The following is a 22214-nucleotide window of genomic DNA, read 5'->3' on the forward strand; positions in this document are numbered from 1 at the left end:
AAGTTTACTCTTTTGTTTTGTTTCATTTTTGTTTTAAGTTGCCTGTCCCTGGAGATGGGTGAGAGGGAAGAAAAACTGCTCACATCTGGGGAACAGATAGGGAGAAAGGACGGATGCACATGTCAGGAGGATGGAAAGGCTGATATAATGATTTTGTGTGGTTCCATTTTTATTGCATTCTGTCTCGGTTTTGTTTGGCATCATCTTGTTGGGTTGTATTATAGTAGAAATACGGGATCAGCAATTAGTAAAAAACAAACCGAAAGAGTGTTAAGTAAATTGTTAGAGCAAGGAGGCTTCCCAGTAAAATCAAGAGCCGTCAGGGCATACGTTGATATAATACAAAAATGTAGCCCATGGCTTTTTAAGGAGGAGTTGTTAGATATATCACAATGGAACCATCATGGTGAAGATTTAAAAAGAATAGAAAAGAACAGCCCAGGGACTCCGCCAGTTGGTACATTGCCATTGTGGACGTTGGTATCTGGTTTGCTTAGTCCAAAGCCTTCAATTCAGACAAAGGTAGAGGAAGGAGAAGACATATTGATTCAAGTAAAAGAGAAGGTCTCTCAAGTTAGTCAGAAAGAGGAAAAGATTCAAGTACAAGAGAAGGTCTTTCGAGCTAGTGAGACAGAGGAAGGAAGTTTAGAGCAGAAAAAGCCATCAGGGGAAAAGTTACAACAGGAGACTGCTAATAACACCTTTCTATCAGAGAGCGAAAGTGTCCAACCAACAGCACCACCTCTACCAGAGGGCATAAGTGTCCAATCAACAGCACCACCTCCATATGCTAGGAGACCCCCAAACCCCGCAGTTGATAGTTGGGATCCTGAGACAGGATCTCAAGTATGCCCTGTATTTGAGGTAGGAGGGCAGTGAATTCACCAGGGTTTAAATTTCAAATCAGTGAAGGAGCTAAAAGAGGCTGTAACAACTTATGGTCCTCAAGCACCCTTCACTGTAAGCTTGGTCGAATCCATTGCCAACTTAAACATGACGCCAGCAGATTGGGCTAATGTTTGTAAAGCTGTGTTAACTGGAGGACAATACCTGTTATGGAAGGTTGCCAATGAGGAATTTTGCAAGGAGACGGCTAGTTGAAATGCAGCAGCTGGTTATCCTCAGAGAAATCTAGATATGTTGTTAGGAAAGGGACCTTATGAGGATCGGCAGCAACAACTTGCATATGATCCTGGTGTATATTTACAAATTGCTGTAAATGCAGTTAAGGCATGGAAGACTTTACAAGGACATGGAGGTTTACAAGATCAATTATCTAAGATAATACAAGGAGCTAATGAACCTTACGCTGAATTTGTAGATAGGCTTATTCAAACAGCTACCAGAGTTTTTGGGAATACAGAACAAGCAATGCCATTAATAAAACAACTGGCTTATGACCAAGCGAATCGTTGGTGCAGAGATATCATTAGACCATGGAAACAGGAAGATTTAAACACATATATTAAATTATGTAGAGACATTAATGAACAAGAGCAAGTCATGGCAGCTGCAGTAAAACAGGCTTTAGATGCCAGAGACATTAATGAACAAGGGCAAATTGTGGCAGCTGCAGTAAAACAGGCTTTAGATGCCAGAGACATTAATGAACAAGGGCAAATTGTGGCAGCTGCAGTAAAACAGGCTTTAGATGCCAGAGACATTAATGAACAAGGGCAAATTGTGGCAGCTGCAGTAAAACAGGCTTTAGATTCCAGGCCAAGAACATGCTACAATTGTGAACAAACAGGACATTTTAAAAGGAATTGCCCCATAGGAGGAGGGTTTAACAAAACTAGGTATGAAAGGAGTAGAATACCGGGTATTTGCCCACGATGCCATAGAGGGAGACATTGGGCTAATGAATGCCGTTCTCAAACCACCATAGAGGGTACTCCATTATGTTGGGCTAATGAATACCATTCTCAAACCACCATAGAGGGTACTCCATTATCAAAAAATGAACAAGTACAAGGTGTTTATCCACAATATCATGGACAAAGGCATCGGGCTCCATTGCCAAAAAATGGACAGGGGGCCCCAATGCTCCGGGGCCCCAAACCACAAATATATGGAGCACTGGAGGAACCCAGCAACCCCAGCAACCCCATCAGGGCAGTGCCCAGGACATCAGATCCCTCATCAGACAAACCAGAGGGAGCGCAGGGTTGGACATCTGCGCCTCCGCCAAATCAGTACTAACTCCAGAGATGGGAGTTCAAATCATTCCCACAGGGGTAAAAGGATCTCTTCCCAAAGGAACAGTAGGCTTATTATTGGGACACAGCTCTTCTACTCTAAAAGGACTTTTGATAAGTCCTGAGGTAATTGATTCCGATTATGAAGGTGAAATAAAAATTATAGCCAGTTCTCCAAAGGGTGTATCAATAATTTCACCAGGAGATAGAATAGCATAGTTACTAATAATACCAAGCCTACATGATAAATTTTCCAGTCATGCTGTAGAAAGAGGTTCCAAGGGATTAGGCTCCACAGGTGTAGATTGGGCTATGCTTTCTTTAAATTTAGATTCTCGCCCCATGCTAAAACTAAATATTCAAGGACATGAATTTAATGGGCTACTGGATACAGGTGCAGACCTTAGCATTATATCTCGTCAAGAATGGCCAAAACATTGGCCATTACAACAAGCCACTCAAACGCTTCGAGGCCTAGGAGTGGCGACTAATCCCGATAGAAGTGCAATGGTATTAGATTGGAAGGATCCTGAAGGATGTGAAGGAACTATACAGCCATATGTATTGGATCATCTTCCTGTAAATTTATGGGGACGAGATGTCCTAGATCAATTAGGTTTGACATTAACAAATAATATCAATCAAAATGCACCCACTATTATGGCTAGACAAGGTTTTAGGAAAGGAAAAAGATTAGAAAAACAAGAAGAAGGTATAGCAGCACCAATACAAATAGATCAAGGAACAGACAGACATGGGTTGGATTTTCACAAAGGGCCACTGAGACAATAAAAATTACATGGAAATCAGAAAGACCAGTATGGGTTCCTCAGTGGCCCTTGACTAAAGAAAAGATACAAGTAACCCATGATCTGGTCAAACAACAATTAGCGGAAGGACATATACAACCTTCTGTATCTCCCCATAATACTCCCATTTTTGTCATCAAAAAGAAATCAGGTAAATGGAGATTATTGCAAGATTTAAGAGCCATTAATAATGAAATGGTCATTATGGGACCTGCTCAATCAGGGATTCCTCAATTGTCTGCTTTGCCAAAAACTTGGTATGTTTTAGTTATAGATATTAAAGATTGTTTTTTTCAATTCCAATTCATCCTGACGATAGTCCATGTTTTGCATTTACTATCCCTGCACTGAATCATGAAGGTCCTGATCAGAGATATGAATGGAAAGTACTCCCTCAAGGGATGGCTAACAGCCCAACTATGTGTCAAATTTATGTTAACAAAGCAATCCAGCCACTTAGAAATCAAAATCCTGAACTACAAATATTTCATTATATGGATGATGTATTATTAGCACACAAAGCTAAAAACACATTGCTAGAATGTTATGCCACACTTACAAACTTATTAAAAAATTATAATCTAGAGATAGCAATAGATAAAGTACAATTAAATTTTCCAATTAATTATTTAGGAGTTCTATTATCCTCAACCATGGTCCGTCCACCAAAAATTCAAATACGAGTAGATCAACTCAAATCACTTAATGACTTTCAAAAGTTATTAGGAGACATAAATTGGATAAGGCCTTATCTAGGTATTCCAACAGGAGAATTGGGACCTTTATTTGATATCCTAAAAGGTCCATCAGATCCAAATTCACCCCGAATGTTAACGCCTGAAGCAAGAAAGGCATTAAAAATCATTGAAACATATATGGAAAATATGCATTTGGATAGAATTGATATAAGTTTGCCTTTATTATTTATTGTACTACCAAAAAAATATTCCTACAGGAGTATTTTGGCAAGAAGGTCCATTATTATGGATACATTTATCTTATTCTCCTAACACTATTCTTACTAGGTATCCTGAGGCTGTAGGACAATTAATACTCAAAGGAATAAAAGCATCAAAGGGAGTGTTTGGAATTTCTCCCAATAAAATTATTACTCCATATACTATGAATCAAATTGATGAATTAGCTAATGAGTTAAATACTTGGGCAATAATCATGTGCAAATCTATTGTTTCATTTGATAACCACTTACCATCTAATCCTTTATTGTCTTTTTGGTCATTGCATCCTGTAATTTTTCCAAAAATGAGAAGAAAAACACTTATCATGAATGCTCCAAATATATTCACTGATGGGTCAAATAATGGTACAGCAGCAATAGTTACACCTGATCAAACTTTTACATTTTTAGTACCCAAACAATCAGCTCAAAAGGTAGAGCTTAATGCCGAATTACAAACTTTTGTGATGTTTAAAGATTCGGTATTTAATTTATTTTCTGATAGTCAGTACATAGTTAATGCTATAATATCCCTTGAAGATGCTGGTAGGACTTCCCCTTCTTCTACTGTTTTCTCTTTATTTTCCACTATACAAAGTTTAATCTGGGACAGAAAAGATCCATTCTTTATAGGACATATCAGGGCACATACAGGATTGCCTGGAGCCCTTAGTTTGGGCAATGATTTAGCAGATAAAACTACACATGACATACATATTTTCTCTACACTAGAAGAAGCTATAAATTTTCATAAAAGATTCCATGTCAATGCTAATACTTTACAAAAGCGTTTAAAAATAACCAAGGAACAAGCTAGACAAATAATAAAACAATGTCAAAATTGTGTGAGCTTTTTACCACAAGTTAATCTTGGAGTCAATCCTAGAGGATTGGTACCTAACCATATTTGGCAGATGGACGTCACACACTTGCCAGAATTTGGAAAATTAAAATATTTGCATGATACAGTTGATACTTCTTCTGGATTTTTGATGGGCTCCCTTCATGCCGGAGAAAAAACTAAAGATGTTATAGCTCATTGCTTACAAAATTTTGCCACTGTGGGCATTCCAAAACAGTTAAAAACAGATAATGCCCCTGGTTATATGTCTACTTCTTTTAAACAATTTTGCTCATCATTTGGCATTACTCATATAACAGGAATCCCAGACAATCCACAGGGACAAGGAATAGTTGAAAGAGCTCATCAAACTATTAAAATGTACTTATTAAAGCAAAAAGACGGAATTGGGAAGGGGTATATGTTCCCCAAAGATAAACATAAAATAACCTTTTTACTCTAAACTTTTAAAATTTGGATTCATCAGGACTTAGTGCTGCAGAAAGGCATATGTGTCCAAAAAATGTACATAAGCCCAAGGTACTTTGGAAAGATATTCTAACAGGACAATGGAAAGGTCCTGACCCAGTAATTGTCTGAAGTCGGGGGTCTGTTTGTGTGTTTCCACAGGAAGAACAGCAGCCGATTTGGATTCCAGAGAGATTAACTAAAATCCTGACCCAGTGATTGTCTGGAGTCGGGGGCCTGTTTGTGTGTTTCCACAGGAAGAACAGCAGCCGATTTGGATTCCAGAGAGATTAACTAAAGCGATTTCTACAGACCAAAAAGAAGATGATTTAGCTCAAATCCATAACAGCTGATATCCAAAACTCCAAATTGGCTATCCTTACATCTGCGACAGAACCAGGATTTTTTTTCAATATCCATTTTATTATTGCCCTTTCCCATATCATGAAGTTCTATTTTGTTTTTTTGAGCTCATACAGACCTAGGTTAATGTTTTGCTGATCAGTTCTATTTTTTTTTGACTATAGAGTTTTTAAACATTGCAATAGAGATTTTACCTGTAAAAAGTTATAAGGCCTTTATTATTATGTTATGTGTTGTATGTATTATATTATGTGTGCACACTTGTGTTTTGTGTTATATGTTTGAATGTACATATGTCTATATATCATATATGATGAGCGTTCATGAAAAATGGATCCAAATATTTTTTTTATTCACGTGATTTAAATACTTTAATTTAAATTGGGTAAATAACTGCTAAGAATTGTTTTAATTTGTAAAAAAAAAGGAGGTTAACAGATCTGTTTGTTTACTTTCACCTTTCCTTTTCATTATATTTAATAATTCTCTTCAAGACAATGTAAATTGTTAAGAAAATTGTTTTCTTTTAGTGCCTTCTGGAATGTTACATAATTTTTTCTGTAGCCATTATTGCCAGAATTCCTATCTTCATCCCTGTGCCGCTGAAGACAAAGATAAAACTAATCTACAGCTTCTGCAATAGCCATCACTGAACTGCTTGCAGAACTTGCCTAGACTATGTGTCACTTGTGTGCATTGTGAACTCACTTGTATGCATTGTGAACTATCTGTTAGTGCATCAACTTGTGGTAGTGTTGGGGTATTTTTGCTGATGATGTCATCGGGGGTACAATTTTTCCAACAAGAGCCGTCAATTGGCTTGGTGTATCTTCCTCCTTTCTGCTTGTCATGATCATTCAGCTAAAATTTGGGGGCCAACAGAGGTGAGGCAAAGAACCTCACCCCCCCGCTGGTACAAAGACCTCTCCACAGGTGTGGCTGTATACTGGACTGGTAGTCAATGACGGGTAAGATCCAATTACAATGGTACCAACCTAAGACAGGAGGCTGACGCCCTGAGGTCAGCTCATCCGAAGACGGGTAAGGACCATATGTACTATTGGACAACCTAAGACAGGCACGGTCCCTAAGCCACATGCTTGTTGTTTAAACAGAGAGGGGGAGATGTTGAGAGCCACAGCCAAAGGGGCCCCAGGAAACTTCTAGCTGCCAGCAAACTTCCAGCTGCCGGCTGATGATTGGCTCACAGTGGCCCCAGCAACATCTAGCTGATTGGCTCCTCTGCGGTGATGTTCATTGGGCTGTTTCCCTGCCCTTCAGACTGCCAGCTGATGATTGGCTCACAGTGGCCCCAGCAACATCTAGCTGATTGGCTCCTCCACGGAGCTGCTCATTGGGGCACTTCTTTGGCTCTGCCCATGCAACCCAGCCAATCGGCCTCAAGAGCAGGAGGATTGTGGGAGGTGGAGAGGCTGGTGTGGGGGGGAGAGGCTTGTGGAAGCCGGTGGTGGCAGTTGGGCTCTGAGGGTTTTTTCCCTGAGGAGCTGTTTTGTTTGGCGTTTGTAGTTCTAAAAATAAAGTTAGTTTCTTTTGACAAGTGGCTCCTGAATTGTGCCCAGCCAGACTGTGGCACAGGCCCAAGGACAGGTCCTGAGCTATCCCCAGGGAGCGCGTGCTCTTGACTGACCCCGAGCGAGGGATTCTAAAATGACCACTGAGGGTGGAAGCTGGCCAGAGGCTGTCAAGGTGTCTGGCTAAGCAGGATCAAGGCTCTGAGTGGGCCTCTTTCAGAACTGGCCTCTCTCCTGCTGAACATGAGGGCCGCACTGGGCGTGTGCACTTTGCTGTGGGCCTTGGGTGAGCACAGGCCTGGCTTTGGTGGTGACCAGGGGCCAGTGCTGGCTAAGGGCCAGCTTAGGTGTTTCTAGATCCTTCTGTCTAAGGAGCACCTACTGTTGGTGGCTGTAGCCGCCTTTGGATCCCCAGACTCAGGGGGATCCGGTTCCCAGTGGGTGCCTTTGCTTCTTGGTGGCCCTGGGTGCTCCCTTGGAGACTCAGGTGCTCCTCCCAGTCCCCATGTGTCTTCTTGGGAAGGGAATTCTGGGAGCCTTCCCTGACTCCACAGCCCCCCGCTCTTCTCCTGCTCCGTGCCTCCCAGGCCAGGTGGTCCGCGCCTCTGGGTGCCCGCTGTTTCCCTGGCTGCTCTCCAGGCTCTCTGACCTCTCTGTCCATCAGCCTGGTGGGACGGGGTGACGGACACTGGCACCTCGTTAGAATTTCTGTATCCATTAGTCGGAGTTTCGGCCCATTGAAGAACCTGTGTGTTTTAAAGACTTTTCCAGCCCCATTTTTCTGGCCTCTGCTCTTGTGGGACTCCAATGCCACGTATTTTAGGAAGCTTCTTAGTGGATCACGGGATCTGGAGTCTCTTCATTTCTCCCAGTGTTTTTCTCCCTGTTCTCTGATGACGGAAAGGACTGCCTGGAGCTATGTCTTCCAATCTTCTGGCCTTCCCCGTGCCTCTCCAGCCAGCTCTTAAGCTCAACAGGCTTTGATTCTTTAAATTTCTCTGCACTTTTTAGTTGTAGAACTTTCATTTGTTTCTTGAGAATTTGCTGTTACAGATATTTTTGGTGCAGTTTCCCTATCTATTCACTCATTATGGTCATATTTTCTTTTTACATATTTATCTTGCAGTTGTAGTTGGACACAATACCTTTATTCTGTATATTTGTCTTTATGTGGAGTGGGATGGAACCCAGGGCTGGCACGTGCGAGGCGAGCGCTCTCTGTGGAGCCCCGCCAGCCCCATATGACCATGTTTTCCATTCAGCCTTTGACCATGGTGTTCTTTAAAGTCCTGACTGAGGACTGGTCTGGTCTGCGTCACGTGGAGACGGTTGTCCCAGAGCTGCTTTTCCGGGTGCGTGAGTGTGGCGCTTCCTTTTCTTTGTGTAGCTGCAGCTGGAATGTGGTAGCGCCTGGCCTTGGGCCTTTCCGTGGCCGAGTGTTGGGATGGTGACAGTCACTGCTCGGAGCCGTCCCTGGACTGGCCTTCACTCTAGGAGCTCAGTGTCCTGCACTCAGTGTCCTGAGTGCCCAGGGGCAGCTGGAGGCCTGTGTAAAGCCTATTGGTCCTCCTGCCCAGTCTCCTGAGCACTTGGGTTTCTCATTGATCCATAGCGTTCTCCATCCATCCTGGCCCTGCTTCTCCAGCCACGTGCTGCCGAGAACGTGGCGCAGGACAGACACTGATGGGGTGGCTGTGCCCCAGTGGGAAGAGGCTATGCCTGGTACAGCCCTGGGCTCTGTGGGACAGGGTGCCCTTCCTGGTCCTGGAGCTGCTGTCCTTCTCTCTACGTATAGAGATTGACAGCGGTGCCCCTTCTGTCTGTACAGGTGATGACTGATGATGATTGACAGCAGTGCCCCTTCTGTCTGGAGAGGTGATGACTGATGATGATTGACAGCAGTGCCCTTCTGTCTGCACAGGTGATGACTGATGATGTTTGACAGCAGTGCTCCTTCTGTCTGGACAGGTGATGACTGACGGATGATTGGCAGCAGTGCTCCTTCTATATGAACAGGTGATGACTGACAGATGATTGACAGCAGTGCTACTTCTGTCTGCACAGGTGATGACTGACAGATGATTGACAGCAGTGCTACTTCTGTCTGCACAGGTGATGACTGACAGATGATGGACTTCAGTGCCTCTTGTCTGGACAAGTGATTACTGATGGCTGCAGTGCCCCTTCTGTCTATCTATACAGGTGACAATTGACAGATGATTGACAGCAGTGTCCATTCTCTCTGCATAGGTGATGAATGATGGATGGTTTGCAGAATTGCCCCTGAAGAACCCTTCTGCAGGCAGGTGTGAGTGTGCCCTGAGTGTCACTGTGTGTGTGTGCGTGGGTCCCCTGAAGGTCCCTGTGTGGCAGGCATGTGTGTGCCCTGATTGTCACTGTGTGTGTGTGTGTGTGTGTCCCCTGAAGGTCCCTGTGCAGGCAGGCGTGTGTGTGCCCTGATTGTCACTGTGTGTGTGTGTGTGTGTGTGTGTGTGTCCCCTGAAGGTCCCTGTGCAGGCAGGCATGTGTGTGCCCTGATTGTCACTGTGTGTGTGTGTGTGTGTGTGTGTGTGTGTGTGTGTGTCCCCTGAAGGTCCCTGTGCAGGCAGGTGTGTGTGTGCCCTCTTTGTCACTGAGTGTGTGTATGTGTGTCCCCTTAAGATCCTTGTGCAGGCAGGTGTGTGTGTGCCCTGATTGTCCCTGTGTTGGTGGGTGTGTGTCCCCTGAAGGACCCTGTGCAGGCAGGCGTGTGTGTGCCCTGATTGTCCCTGTGTGGGTGGGTATGTGTCCCCTGAAGGTCCCTGTGCAGGCAGGCGTGTGTGTGCCCTGATTGTCACTGTGTGGGTGGATGTGTGTCCCCTGAAGGACCCTGTGCAGGTAGGTGTGTGTGTGCCCTGATTGTCCCTGTGTGGGTGTGTGTGTCCCCTGATGGTCCCTGTGCAGGCAGGCGTGTGTGTGACCTGAGTGTCCCTGAGTGGGTGTGTGTGTGTCCCCTGACGGGCTCTGTGGGCAGGGTGCTGGCTGGCTGGTGTCCTATGGGCTCATGACCAGCTCCTGCCTTGCATTCCAGGTGTGTGGTCATGGAGGTGGCAGAACGCAGGGTGTCCCTGCTGGCCCTCCTGTCTTGGGTGTGGCGAGGCTGTGGGGACCTGGCTGAGGCAGGATGAGGACTGGGTTCTGGGCTGTGTCCCCTCAGCAGTGGTGTGGCAGGATAACGGGACAGAGTCCCTGGCCTTCTCAGGAGTGGGCGGGGTGGAGTAGAACCCCTAGGGGTTGCTGGCGGGGCTGTGGAGCACAGCAGCAGAGTCGGCTCTGAGCTGGAGGAGACACTCAGAGGCCTGGGGAGGCCCAGAGTGGGTCTCGTGGCCTCCTCGCCTTCTCCCTTCAAGCTCCTGTGTCCCTGGGCATGCACTGCCTCCTGGGGCAGGTGTGTGAGTGGTCATGTCCATTGACCTGGAGGCTGTCAGGCATGAAGTAGCCGAGGACATGGGGCCAGGTTTCAGCTGAAGCTCTTGGCCAAGGCTGTGCGGGCCACACTGGTTGTGGTGCAGCCAGATGACCATGTCAGGAATGGGACTGAGGACACTGGGAGGCCTCGTCTCTGCCCAGGAGCCATGGCCTGGTGGGAGGCAGGCTCTACATGAAGGTCTCTCTACCTTGCACTCAGTGGCTTGGCTAAGGAGTGACCCTGGCCTTCCATTCCTCAGCCTTGCTGGGCTGTCTACTCTCAGGACCGTGGCCTGCACGATCTCACCTGACACAGGGAGGCCCCAACGGCCCCAGCAGCAGAAGACAGAGGCCTGCTCCTTACCCAAGGGGCTGGGCAAGGTGCCTGCCTGCAGGGCCCTGAGGGCGGGAGCGTTCGCTGAGCTGAGAGGTCTCCATCTTGCTCACCTTCAAGGGCAGTTTGGTCCTACCCACTCTGGCCTGGGTTTTATCTGCAGGTGTTGGAGGGCCTCGTGGCTCCAGGGTGCTCTCCCTTGGTTGGGATGGGCCCCTGTTCTGCACCCCAAGTTCTGCCCTCCTGCACCCGGCCCCATGTCCTGAGGTCTGCACAGCTGTCCAGACACCCAGCCTGGCCCAGGTTCCCTGCCACTCACTGCCATTGGGCACTGGCAGCAAATCCAACTCCCCTCTGGCTCCCTGTGAGGCTCCCATGGCAGCAGTGCCCCTAGAGTGGGGCCAGCCCCATCCTGGGTAGGACGTCTCTCTGGCCCACTAAAGCAAAGAACAAAATAAACACCTTCTAACGGCTAGGCCTGGCCCCTAAACGCCCGTCTGGCAGCCCCTGCTCCTGCACCCACTGGGCGCTCGCTCCCGAAGCTCGGGCTGGAAAGTCCCCCAGCTGGGTCTCTGTCTCCCAATGTCCAGCAGCATCTTCCAGGACCAGCGCGGCCCCCTCTGCAGCATTTCCTGGGTAGGGAGGACAGAGCCTGATGTTGACACAGTGCCGTCCACAGACCCAGCTGGCCTCCTATGGGAAGCTGAGTGGTCCCTGGCAATTCTCTGCCTCCTGGACTCTGCAGAGCCCCTTCGCCCTTCCCACTGCCTGTATGTCTCAGAGGAAAGTTGAGCTGGGCTGGCCGTGGACTCTCCGTGTTCCACTGGGCAGCCCTGACATGCCAGGCTGTGTTCCCTGGTCTCTGCAAACGCCCCCACCCTGTGCCACTGCCTGCTGCTCTTGGCACCTGGGTGCCCTGGGGGCTGAGTGGCCCTAGAATAGGTAGCACCTGCCCTGGAGGAGGGTGTGTGGGCCTTGGGACTTGGAGCTGATGCTGGGGACGTCAGGGGGGGACGGTGCATTTGCAAGAGAGGAGGCAGGGTGGTTGTGGGCTGAGTTGTGCCTCTACACCCACATGCTGAGGTTGCGACCCAGGACCTCAGGATGAGGCACACTGGGATGGGCTCACGAGGGTGGGCCTGAGGCCCTAGGACTGTGTCTGCGGAAGAGGAGACCAGGACTCCCACAGGCACAGGGGACAGCCTGTGTGGACACAAGGAGAAGACCTTGAGTGCAAGCCAGGGAGAGAGGCCCAGGCCTGCCCTGCCTCTACCCAGGAGCCCTGGCCTCTGGGACACTGTGGATAGCGTTGAAGCATCCAGCCCGCTTCCTGTCTCGGCTGCCAGAGCTAACTGTGCAGCACGCACACCTCCTGCCTGGTGTGGCCATCTGGGGAGACCCTGCTTGGCCACCTGGTTCCCAGGTCTCCTCGGAGTGACCTGGACAGGCACAGGCAGCATCCAGCTGGGAGGAGGGTGCCTCCATGGAGGAAAGGCCTTGGGAGCAGGGCTGCCGGCCAGGCAGGGAGGGGCTGCAGGAGGGAGGGCTGGACAGGCCTGGCCTGGCCTTGTGGCCTCCCCTTGTGCATGAGGGCGGGGCAGGTGGACATAGCAGAGCACAGAGGCGTAGGGTGTTTAAAGGATGTTTAATGTCACTCTGAAAAAACCTGAAAAGACATTTTGGGTTTCCTGTAAACTAGAAGGAGAAAGCTACCAAAGCCAGAATTGTGCAGGTCCTGGGCCACTGTCCTGAGCCCCCTGGGAGGTCCCTCTGTTCTCTCCTATAAAAGTCAGAAGTGTGCAGGTCCTGGGCCACTGTCCTGAGCCCCCTGGGAGGTCCTGCTGTTCTCTCCTATTAAAGCCAGAAGTGTGCAGGTCCTGGGCCACTGTCCTGAGCCCCCTGGGAGGTCCCTCTGTTCTCTCCTATAAAAGTCAGAAGTGTGCAGGTCCTGGGCCACTGTCCTGAGCCCCCTGGGAGGTCCTGCTGTTCTCTCCTATTAAAGCCAGAAGTGTGCAGGTCCTGGGCCACTGTCCTGAGCCCCCCTGAGAGGTCCTGCTGTTCTCTCCTATTAAAGCCAGAAGTGTGTAGGTCCTGGGCCACTGTCCTGAGCCCCCTGGGAGGCCTCTCTATTCTCTGTTATGTATTTTCCTCTCTGGAAACTCTGACTCGGTGTTTGCTCCTGAGTAGTGATGGCACAAACAGATCCTGGGGGTCTCTGTTTGTCGTCACTGTCCACCAGCCATGGCTCCCCAGGCCCTGGGCTCTGTGGAGGGGCTTCTGGTCCAACCGCCGTCTGTGGCCTGGCTGTGTCCTGGCCTCCTGTGCCCCACTCTCTGCCTGGTGCTCTCAGCAGCCTCATCCATGCCTGGCCTGCCTGGACACTGTCCAGCCACTCTCCTAGAGGGTCACCTGGCTGATGCCCACCCTCTCAGGTGGTCTCTGCCCAGCACTCGCCAGGCTTCCAGGAATAGCCACATGTGCCCAGGTCCTTCTGAGTGGTCTCCCTGGTGTGGAGCTGGGTCCCACTGTGGGAAGTGGCATCCTGGACCCACCCCAGTTGCCCCCATGCAGAGAGGGTCCGAGGTGCTGCCCTGTGGGTAGAACCCACCTCTGAAGTGGGTGGGCCAAGAGGAGGGGCCAGTGCACAGAGACCCCATCACACAGGAGGCTGCTTCCCAGGAGCCAGAGACTTGGGGTTTGCAGAATAACCCAAGATGGGGCTTGGCGCGGCATGGGCGGGAGTGAAGGCCATCTGAGTGACCACAGAAGCGTTTTCGAAGCTCCCCCGTTGGGGAGTGTTGGCCCAGAGCTTCCCAGCTCAGGTGAGAGGTCCCCACTCAGTGTTCTGAGGACTTCACCTTCTCTCTCAAGAAACCCTGCTGTGAGGAGGCTGGAGTGGACAGTGCGAAGCTGTCTCTGCCCTGGTGGACTTCAGCAAGCTGATCTCGGCCTCCTCTCGGGTGAGTGGCTTTCCCCCTGAGGGCAGCGATGTCCTGGTGAGGTGCACATGTCCCTTGCTGGCCCTGGCCAGTGTCTCGGGCCAGGGGTGGGCTGTGTCCAGGCTGCTGAGGTCTGTGGGTAGAGCCTGCTCTCCAGAGGTCCTCAAAGGGCAGGAGCAGGGCTGCAGGGTCAGTGAGTCGCAGGGTCAGAGGGCAGTGAGGTCCAAGGGCAGGCGTGGCTGGGGAGCCAGGCTGCTGGCCATGATGGATGTCCTCCAGGGTCTGGGAGGCCCTGGCCCCTTGCAGGAGGTGGCCTAGGCCCCCTGTCCGGTCCTGTTCCTGTAGTCAGGGGTGATGGTCGGCTTCAGCTCCACCATCGAGGAGAAGATCCTGTTCACCTGGAGAACAGCACAGGTGAGCCCATAGGCACCTGAGGGAGAGCTGGGGACAGTGAGGGGACAGGGTGGGGACATGGGGGACAAGGTGGAGACAATAGGGACAAGATGAGGATAGTGGGAGATCAGGTGAGGACAGGGTGAGGATGGTGGGGGACAGGGTGGGAGAGTGTGGGGACAGGGAGGGGATTATAGGGGACAGGGTGGGGACAATGGAGGACAGGATGGGGATAGTCGGGGATAAGGTAGGGACAGGGTGAGGATGGTAGGGGACAATATTGGTTCAAGTTGGGGGCAGTGGGGTACTGGTTTGGGACAGTGCAGCTACAGAGTGGGGATGGTGGGGGACAGGGTGTGGGATAGCGTGGGGGTAGCAGGGAATGGGTTGGGGAACAGGGTGGGGCAGCGTGGGGAAAGGTTGGAACAATGAGGAAAAGGTAGAGATAGGGGAGGGGACAGTGTGGGGGATGGTGTGAGGACAGGTGGTGGACAGGGTGCAGACTGTGTGAGGAATTTAGTATGGAGAGTTTGGGTAATTGGGTGGGGTAGAGGGTAGGGACAGGTGGAGGACAGGTTGGGCACAATGTGGGGAGAGTGTGGGAGTAGGTGGGGAGCAGGGTGGAGACACGTTGGGAAAAGTGTGGTGGTCAGCATGGAGCATTGTAGACACAGCATGGGACACATTATGGGACAGCGTGGGGACAGCATGGGACACACCGTGGGACAGTGTGGAGATGGCATGGGGACAGCATGGGACACACCGTGGGATAGTGTGGAGATGGTATGGGGACAGCGTGGGGTTGGCATGGGACACACTGTGGGAGAGTGTGGAGATGGCATTGGGACAGCGTGAGGATAGCATGGGACACACCGTGGGACAGTGTGGAGATGGCATGGGGACAGCGTGGGGCCGGTATGGGACACACTGTGGGGCAGTGTGGGGATGACATGGGACACATCATGAGAAGAGTGTGGAGATGACATGGCACACATTGTGGGATAGTTTGGAGATGGCATGGATATAGTATGGGGATGGCACGGGACAGTGTGGAGATGGCATGGGGACAGTGAGGGACAGCACAGGAGACACTGCTGGACTGTGGGAAGTGTGGTGTCACGGGGGATGGCATGGGGACAGCAGGGGGACAGTGTGGCCGACCTTGAAGAGAGTGACAGTGGCACTGTAGCACACGCTGAGCAGGAAGAGGCTGATGAAGATGGTGAGGGTCGTCCACAGCCCGTCCAGCTCCCCGTCCTGGGCCTCTGCACAGCTCTGATCCAGGCTGAGCTCTGGACAGGGAGGGGGTGGTCAGTGTGTGGCACCAAGGTGGGACCTGGGAGCTGCCTCCCGGAGGACAGGAGAAGGGCCGCTGGGCTGTGCGCGTACTGGGGCCAGGTTTCCCTGGTGGCCTTCTCTGGTGGGCCTCAGCCCCAGGCTCCTCCCACTGGGGCCCAGCTCATCCAGACCCCCTGGCTGTGGACGGTGCCTGGACTTCATGGGAGCTCCTTGCTGGGAGCTCCAGGCGTCAGTGTGGGGCTGGCCAGGCAGCACTGGGCCTGTGACCCTGCAGGGATGTCCCTGCAGCCTGTGTGGCCCCTGCTTATTCAGTGGTGACCAGGCCAGGGGCTGGAGAGATGGCAGAGCCGGTCCCTGGTGTGGCCCCAGCTACAGGGACGGTCTGTGCTGGGGAGGGAGCTGGATCTTGTGGTAAGGGGGTGTGTGCCTGTGTGTGGGTCAGTGTGGGTGTCAGGCCTGGGTGTGTCAGGGCTTGGGTGTAGGTGCCTCCTGAGAGGAGGCTGGGATCTGAGCTGGTCAGTGTGTGAGGCCGTGGGTGGTCCCGTGTGCTTGTGAGTGTTCAGTGAGCAGACACTTGCTGGCTCTGGGTGTGCATGTTGCCCGTGTGAGGCCCCAGTGTGCACGAGTGTGGGCAGGTGCCATGTGGGTTGGTCCAAAGGGTCTGGGCTCTGTGTCTGTGTGGTTCTGGACAGTCCCTCCCTTGGGCCATTCAGGGCTGCCAGATGTAGGTATTCCCAGGGGTGGGCAGAGCATGGAGGGCCTATCCCCACTCCCATGGCTAGTCAACCCCTGCATGGACACAGAGAGATCCTTGGACAGGGAATCAGGACACCAGGACAGTCTCTGACAGGGGGGCTGTGTCCTTTCCTGCGGGCTCCTGAGAGGTATCTCCCTGATCAGCCAGAGTTGCTGGGGCTGGGGAAGGTCTGGGAGAGGCTTAGCCTCTGGCCAAGCCTGGTGCCCTGCGGGGGCAAACTGCAGCCAGCTGGGCAGACACTGGCTCTGGGTCTGGCCATGTGGGACCCCTCCCTCTCTCTAGCCGTGACAACTTGGGCCTCGGAGGCAGCCTGGCCGACAGCCCACTGCCCAGGCGTGCCAAGAGCTCTCTGCCTCAGAAAGAACCAGGATAGTCTCACAGGGTCCCAGGGCAGGCTGGGTGCTTTATTAACATGGGTAGGTGAGGGAAGGTGACAGTGTCCTCGTGGGGTGAGGACTGGTCAGGCTCATTTACCCGGGGACCGCGATAGGGTCTTCTGGGTGAAGTGGTTGTGCAGAGCCTCGTGCATCACTGAGCACGTGACTTGGTCTCCTCGCTGCCAACTGTTCCTGTCCACCCTGAGCTTGCTGTAGAGGAAGTAGGTCCCATCGGAGTCCAGGACGGGCTCGGTGGTCCTGTAGTCCTGCTCTGGCTGCCCCTGTTTCTCCCACTCCACAGAGATGTCGCCAGGGTAGAAGCCTTGGATCATGCAGGTCAGACTGACGGTGTTCTTGGTCAGCTCCTCCTGGGCCGGGGGCAAGACGTAGACGTCTGGCGTCTGGGGTTGCCCTGTGGAACAGAGGTCAGCACAGAGGTCACTGACAGGGCAGTGGTGGGCTGAGCCAGGCTCCATGTGACCAGGCAGCCCCATGCCCTGCCCTGCCCGTTGCCCTCTCCCACCTTTGACTTTGGAGATGGTCCTCTCGATGGGGGTGGGCAGGGCTTTGTTGTTGACCTTGCACTTGAACTTCTTGCCATTCAGCCAGTCCTGGTGCTTGATGGGGAGGACACTGACCACGCGGAATGTGCTGTTGTACTGCCTCTCCTGTGGCTTCGTCTCAGCTGTGTTCACCTCCACGTTGTCTACATACCAGCTTAACTGGACCTCGGGTTCATCCTCGCTCACATCTACCACCACGCATGTGACCTCGGGGGTCAGGGACATCATGAGTGTGTCCTTGGGCTTTGGGGGGAAGATGAAGACAGATGGTCCCCCCAGGATTTCCATATCTAATGTGGGAGAGATGGAGGACACGGGTCACCCTTGGGGTCTACCCTCTACCTGAAACTTCTCTCTGCATCCATCCTGCTCCTTCATCTTGGGGCAAGGCCTGGTGACTTACCTTGACATGGTGACTTCCTGGGATCTGCAGGAGAGAAGGATGGGGTTATTGAGGTCTGGAGGAGGAAGGTACCCACAGAGACAGGGTGAGTTTTGCCCTGGATGCGCTCAGGTTAGGGCCAGCCTGCTCTTGGGTTTGGCTCTTGGCAGGCCTATGACCAGTGCCCAGGAGCCAACATGTGGGCATCCAGACTGTGCCTGCCCTGGGCCTGGTGGAGACAGAGTACTCTCCCTGAGCATGAGGCATGGCAGAGTTCTCTAGGTGGCACAGACCTGCCTGACTTCCAGGGGACCCTTCACCGTGTAGTCTGTCCCCTTACCAATGGTCTTGTCCACCTTGGTGCTGCTGGCTGGGTGGGCTACATTGCAGGTGACGGTCTGGTTGGGCCAGGTGCTGGTGGGCACAGTCACCATGCTGGTGACAGAGTAGAGCCCTGACTGCAGGACAGCTGGGAAGGTGCGGACTCCACTGGACAGGGATCCTGAGTTCCATGTCACGGTCACTGGCTCAGGGAAGTAGCCCTTGACCAGGCAGCCCAGGTTCACTGAGCCAGATGTGTCCCTAGAGCAGGGGGCCAGGGGGAAGACTGAGGGGGACGTGGTCGAAGCTGCAAGAGAGAAGATACTGAGTGAGCTGTTCTGGATGCAGGGGACCCAGGCCCACAGAAGGCCCGCTGTCCTTGGCTCTCCCCAAGCACCAGGCAGGGTCTGTTGTCGGGGTTTGTGGGCATCAGGTACCCACCTGGTAGGTCCTACCTCCCTAGGTGACCCCCACCTCAAGGATGCCCAGGCCAGGCCAGACCTCTCCTGCTGGTTTCCTGAAGGACACACAGCCAACTGCACAGTTAGCCCTGTGTGCCGCCCCTGCCCCTGTGGGAGAGGCTGCAGCGGATCCTTTAGCATGTAAGGACCACTGGACCTGTGTGGCCCTGGGGCCCCCAGCCCCTTCCTGGGCTCTGTCCATGGGTGGGTGCCATCTTGGGTCCTGCTGGGCCCACCAGCTCCCTGTCCCCTTGTGCTTCCTGTGGGCATCTGGCCTGACTAGTGGCATTGTTCTCAGGTCCCCTGTGCCCTCCACTGTTACCGAGGAGTCCTGCCATGGGTAGGTTTGGCTACCTCTGCCTGGGCTCTGCTCCCTCACCTCGACCCAGAGCCCAGGCCTTGGACCTAACCCTGCAGGGTCAGGTGTTTTGCAGTTGGCTCTGAAGCAACCCCATGCCCTCTGTCCTGGGCCCTGGGCCCTATGCCCTGCCCTGAGACAGCCCCTGGGACCCTCCTGATTGGCTCCCCCTAGCCCTGAGCTGTGACTCATCACTGACCCGTCCCTCCCCAGGTCTTCCTGCCCTGCTTCCTGAGGTTCACCATGGGCACTCTCCTAGGCCCTCTTGCCTGCCCCTCAGAGCCCCTCTGCAGCTCTGGCCTGGCCTCCATGGCACCTGTGAGCCCCGACCTCTCCCGAGCCTTCCTTCCAGGGCCCTTGGGACTCAGCCCAGGATCCCCAGCCCTCAGCACAAGGCCCTGGGCACACAGCCAGTCTGCCATCTGCTCATCAGGGAGCCCCAGCCCCAGAGACCTCTCCACCACCAGGCCCTCCTGGGCCAGCACTGGTTCTCTCTGTAGCCCATCTTGCCCCCTGCCAGGGACCCCAAGGAGCCCCAAGCCCCTTCCTTCCCTTCCCACCAGCTTGCTCCCGCCAATCCTCCTGTGCTGTGGGGTGAGAGGAATGTGGACAGCCCCGGAGACCAAGGACGGGTGATCTGGGGCCAGCGGGAGGGCAAGACAAGCAGGTTCCTTGATCTCCTTGGGCTGCCCAGGTCCCCAGCACCCCACCTGCCCCAGCTCTCCCGCGGCAGTTCTGCCTCTGGTGCCCAACGCCTGGGGGTCCTACTGCCCACTCTGCCCTCCATCTGTCCAGCTTGGCTCCTCTGCTGGCCTCCCCCACCCAGGACTGGTTTGCTTCCAGAGCCCGGAAGCCCATCCTCTCTTTGGCCTACTCTTCCCAGCAGAGCCCTCCTGGATGAGCTCCTGGACTCTGTGACCCCCCTGACCTCCCCCATTGCCTCCAGTTCTGGAAGCTTCCCTGCTCCCCTTTGCTCTGCCTGGTCAGCTGTCCTGTAAGCACCAGGTTCTGGAAGCTCAGTCTCTTCCCTGCAGTCAGCCGACGGCTGCTTCCCTGAGCTCCTGTCCCCTTATGGCTCCCTCCCACCTTGAACTCAGCACACCTCAGCCCTGCTCTCTGCTCTGGGCAGCCCTCTGCAGCCCCTGCCTCAGCCCTGCTCCCCGTGGCCCTGCCCACTGCTGGCCAGCTCAGAGCACAGCAGCTGTGGGCGTGAGCCCCTTCTAGCCTCCCGTCCAGTGGGGCTGCCTGCACAGCCCTGTGCTGTGTGCTCTGGATGCCCAGAGGCTTTGTGGCCTACCCTGGCCTGCCCTTGCTCACCTGCTGCCCCACTGGCTGTGCAGGATGCTTTGCCCCTGGTGCTTTGCTTCTGCTCCCCTGTGTGGTCCTCTGCAAAAAAGGTCCCTGCCCTGGGCTCTGCAAACCCTCCTCAGCCCCTGTTAACCTGCGTCTGCTCAGCTCCTGCAGGGACCCAGGGACCCTGTAGCTGGACCCTGCAGACTCTACCTCTGGGATTGCCCTGGTCGCCCAGCTGCACCAGGACACTGTGGCTATTGTCTGTTCCCCTGAGTCCTGGGAATGTCAGCAGACAGAGTGGTCCCCGACCTGCCCCAGCTCACCTGTAACAGTTATGTTCTGGTTCCCTGAGCTCCTGGGGCTCCTAAGCCCTGCCAGAACTACCACTGGCCAAGTTGAGAGTAGTTTCTCTGCCCCTGGCTCCTGACCTCCTGGGGCTTCCCGGACACCTCCCGCACCCCCATCTGCCCCAGCTAAGCTGCAACTGCTCTGCCAAGTTACCCTGAGCTCCTGGGGCTTCCCGGGCACCTCCAGCATCTCCACCTGTCACAGCTCACCTGTAACTGCTGTGCCCAGGTCTCCTGAGTTCCTCAGGCTTTGCTGGCACCTCTAGCACCTCCAGCACCTCCCACTTCCCCCAGCTTAATGGTTACTGCTCTGTCCAGGTCCCCTGAGCTCCTCAGGTTTCCCAGGTACCTCAAGTACCCTCACATTCCCCAGCTTAATAGTAAGTGCTCTGTCTAGGTCCTCTGAGCTCTTGGCACTCCCCAGGCACTTCCAGTAACCCTACCTGCCCCAGCTCACCTGGAACTGCTCTGCCCAGGTTCCTTAAGCTCCTCAGGCTTCCCAGGCACCTCTAGCACCCCACCTTCCCCAGCTCATTGGTAACTGCTCTGTCCAGGTCCCCTGAGCTCCTTGGGCTTCCCAGACACCTCTAGCACCCCCACCTGCCCCAGCTCACCTATAACTGCTCTGCCCAGGTCCCCTGAGCTCCTTGGGCTTCCCAGACACCTCTAGCACCCCCACCTGCCCCAGCTCACCTATAACTGCTCTGCCCAGGTCCCCTGAGCTCCTGGGGCTTCCCAGACACCTCTAGCACCCCCACCTGCCCCAGCTCACCCACAGCTGCTCTGCTCAGTCTCCCGGAGCTCCTGGGCTTTCCTGGCTCCTCTAGTACCTCCACCTGCCCCGCTCACCTGTAACTACTCTGCCCAGGTCCCCTGAGTTCCTGAACCTTCCCAGGCCCCTCCAGCAATCCTACCTCCCAGATCACCTGTAAGTGCTCTGTCCAGGTCCACAGAACTCTTGCTGCTTCCTGGGCACCTCCAGCACCCCCATCTGCCCTAGCTCACCTGAATCTACTTTGCCAGGTCCCTGAGCTCCTGGAGCTTCTCAGACACCTCCAGCACCCCCACCTGCCCAGGTCACCTGTAAATGCTCTGCCCAAGTCCCCTGAGCTCCTGGGACTTCCCAGGAACACACAGCACCCCCACATGCCCCAGATCACCTTTGACTGCTCTGCCCATGTTCCCTGAGCTCCTGGGGCATTTCAGGCTCCCCAAGTACTCCCACCTGCCCAGGTCCCCTGAGCTCCTGGGGCTTCCTGGGCACCTCCAGCACCCATACTTCCCCAGCTCATCTGTAAGTGCTCTGCCCAGGTCCCTAGCTCCTGGGGACTCCTGGGCACCTCCAGCACCCCAACCTTTCCCCAGATCTCCTGTAACTGCCCTGCGCCTGGTACCCTGCGCCCTGGGGACTTCCCAAGCCTTTTCAGCACCCCACCTCCCCCAGCTCACCTGTAACTCTGCCCAGGTCCCCTGAGTCCTGGGGCTTCCTGGGCACCTCCAGCACCCCCACCTGCCCTAGGTAAGCTGCAACTCTCTACCCAGGTCCCCTGAGTCCTGGGGCTTCCTGGCATTTGTAGCACACCCCTGCCCAGTTCACCTGTAAATGCTCTGCCCAGGTCCCCTAGACACCCCCACCTTCCCTGGCTAAGTTGTAAATGCTCTGCCAAGTTACCCTGAGCTCCTGGGGCTTCCTGGGCACCTCCAGCACCCCACCTGCCCCAACTCACCTGTGAGTGCTCTGCCCAGGTCCCCTGAGCTCCTGGGGCTTCCTGGC

At 53.4% G+C, this 22214-nt stretch overlaps 1 gene segment (V, D, J or C); it reads right to left on the reverse strand.

Moving 5' to 3' along the window:
- Positions 1 to 16713: 16713 nt before the first annotated feature.
- Positions 16714 to 22214, reverse strand: part of LOC101957805 (immunoglobulin gamma-1 heavy chain-like) — a 203225-nt gene continuing 197724 nt past the window's right edge. Inside the window, 4 exon segments of the C gene segment in view lie at positions 16714 to 17127; positions 17239 to 17568; positions 17682 to 17705; positions 18001 to 18288. Coding sequence covers positions 16805 to 17127; positions 17239 to 17568; positions 17682 to 17705; positions 18001 to 18288 — 965 coding nt within the window.

Source organism: Ictidomys tridecemlineatus, chromosome 5 (genome assembly GCF_052094955.1).
Source record: "Ictidomys tridecemlineatus isolate mIctTri1 chromosome 5, mIctTri1.hap1, whole genome shotgun sequence".
In the NCBI taxonomy this organism is placed as follows: domain Eukaryota; kingdom Metazoa; phylum Chordata; class Mammalia; order Rodentia; family Sciuridae; genus Ictidomys; species Ictidomys tridecemlineatus.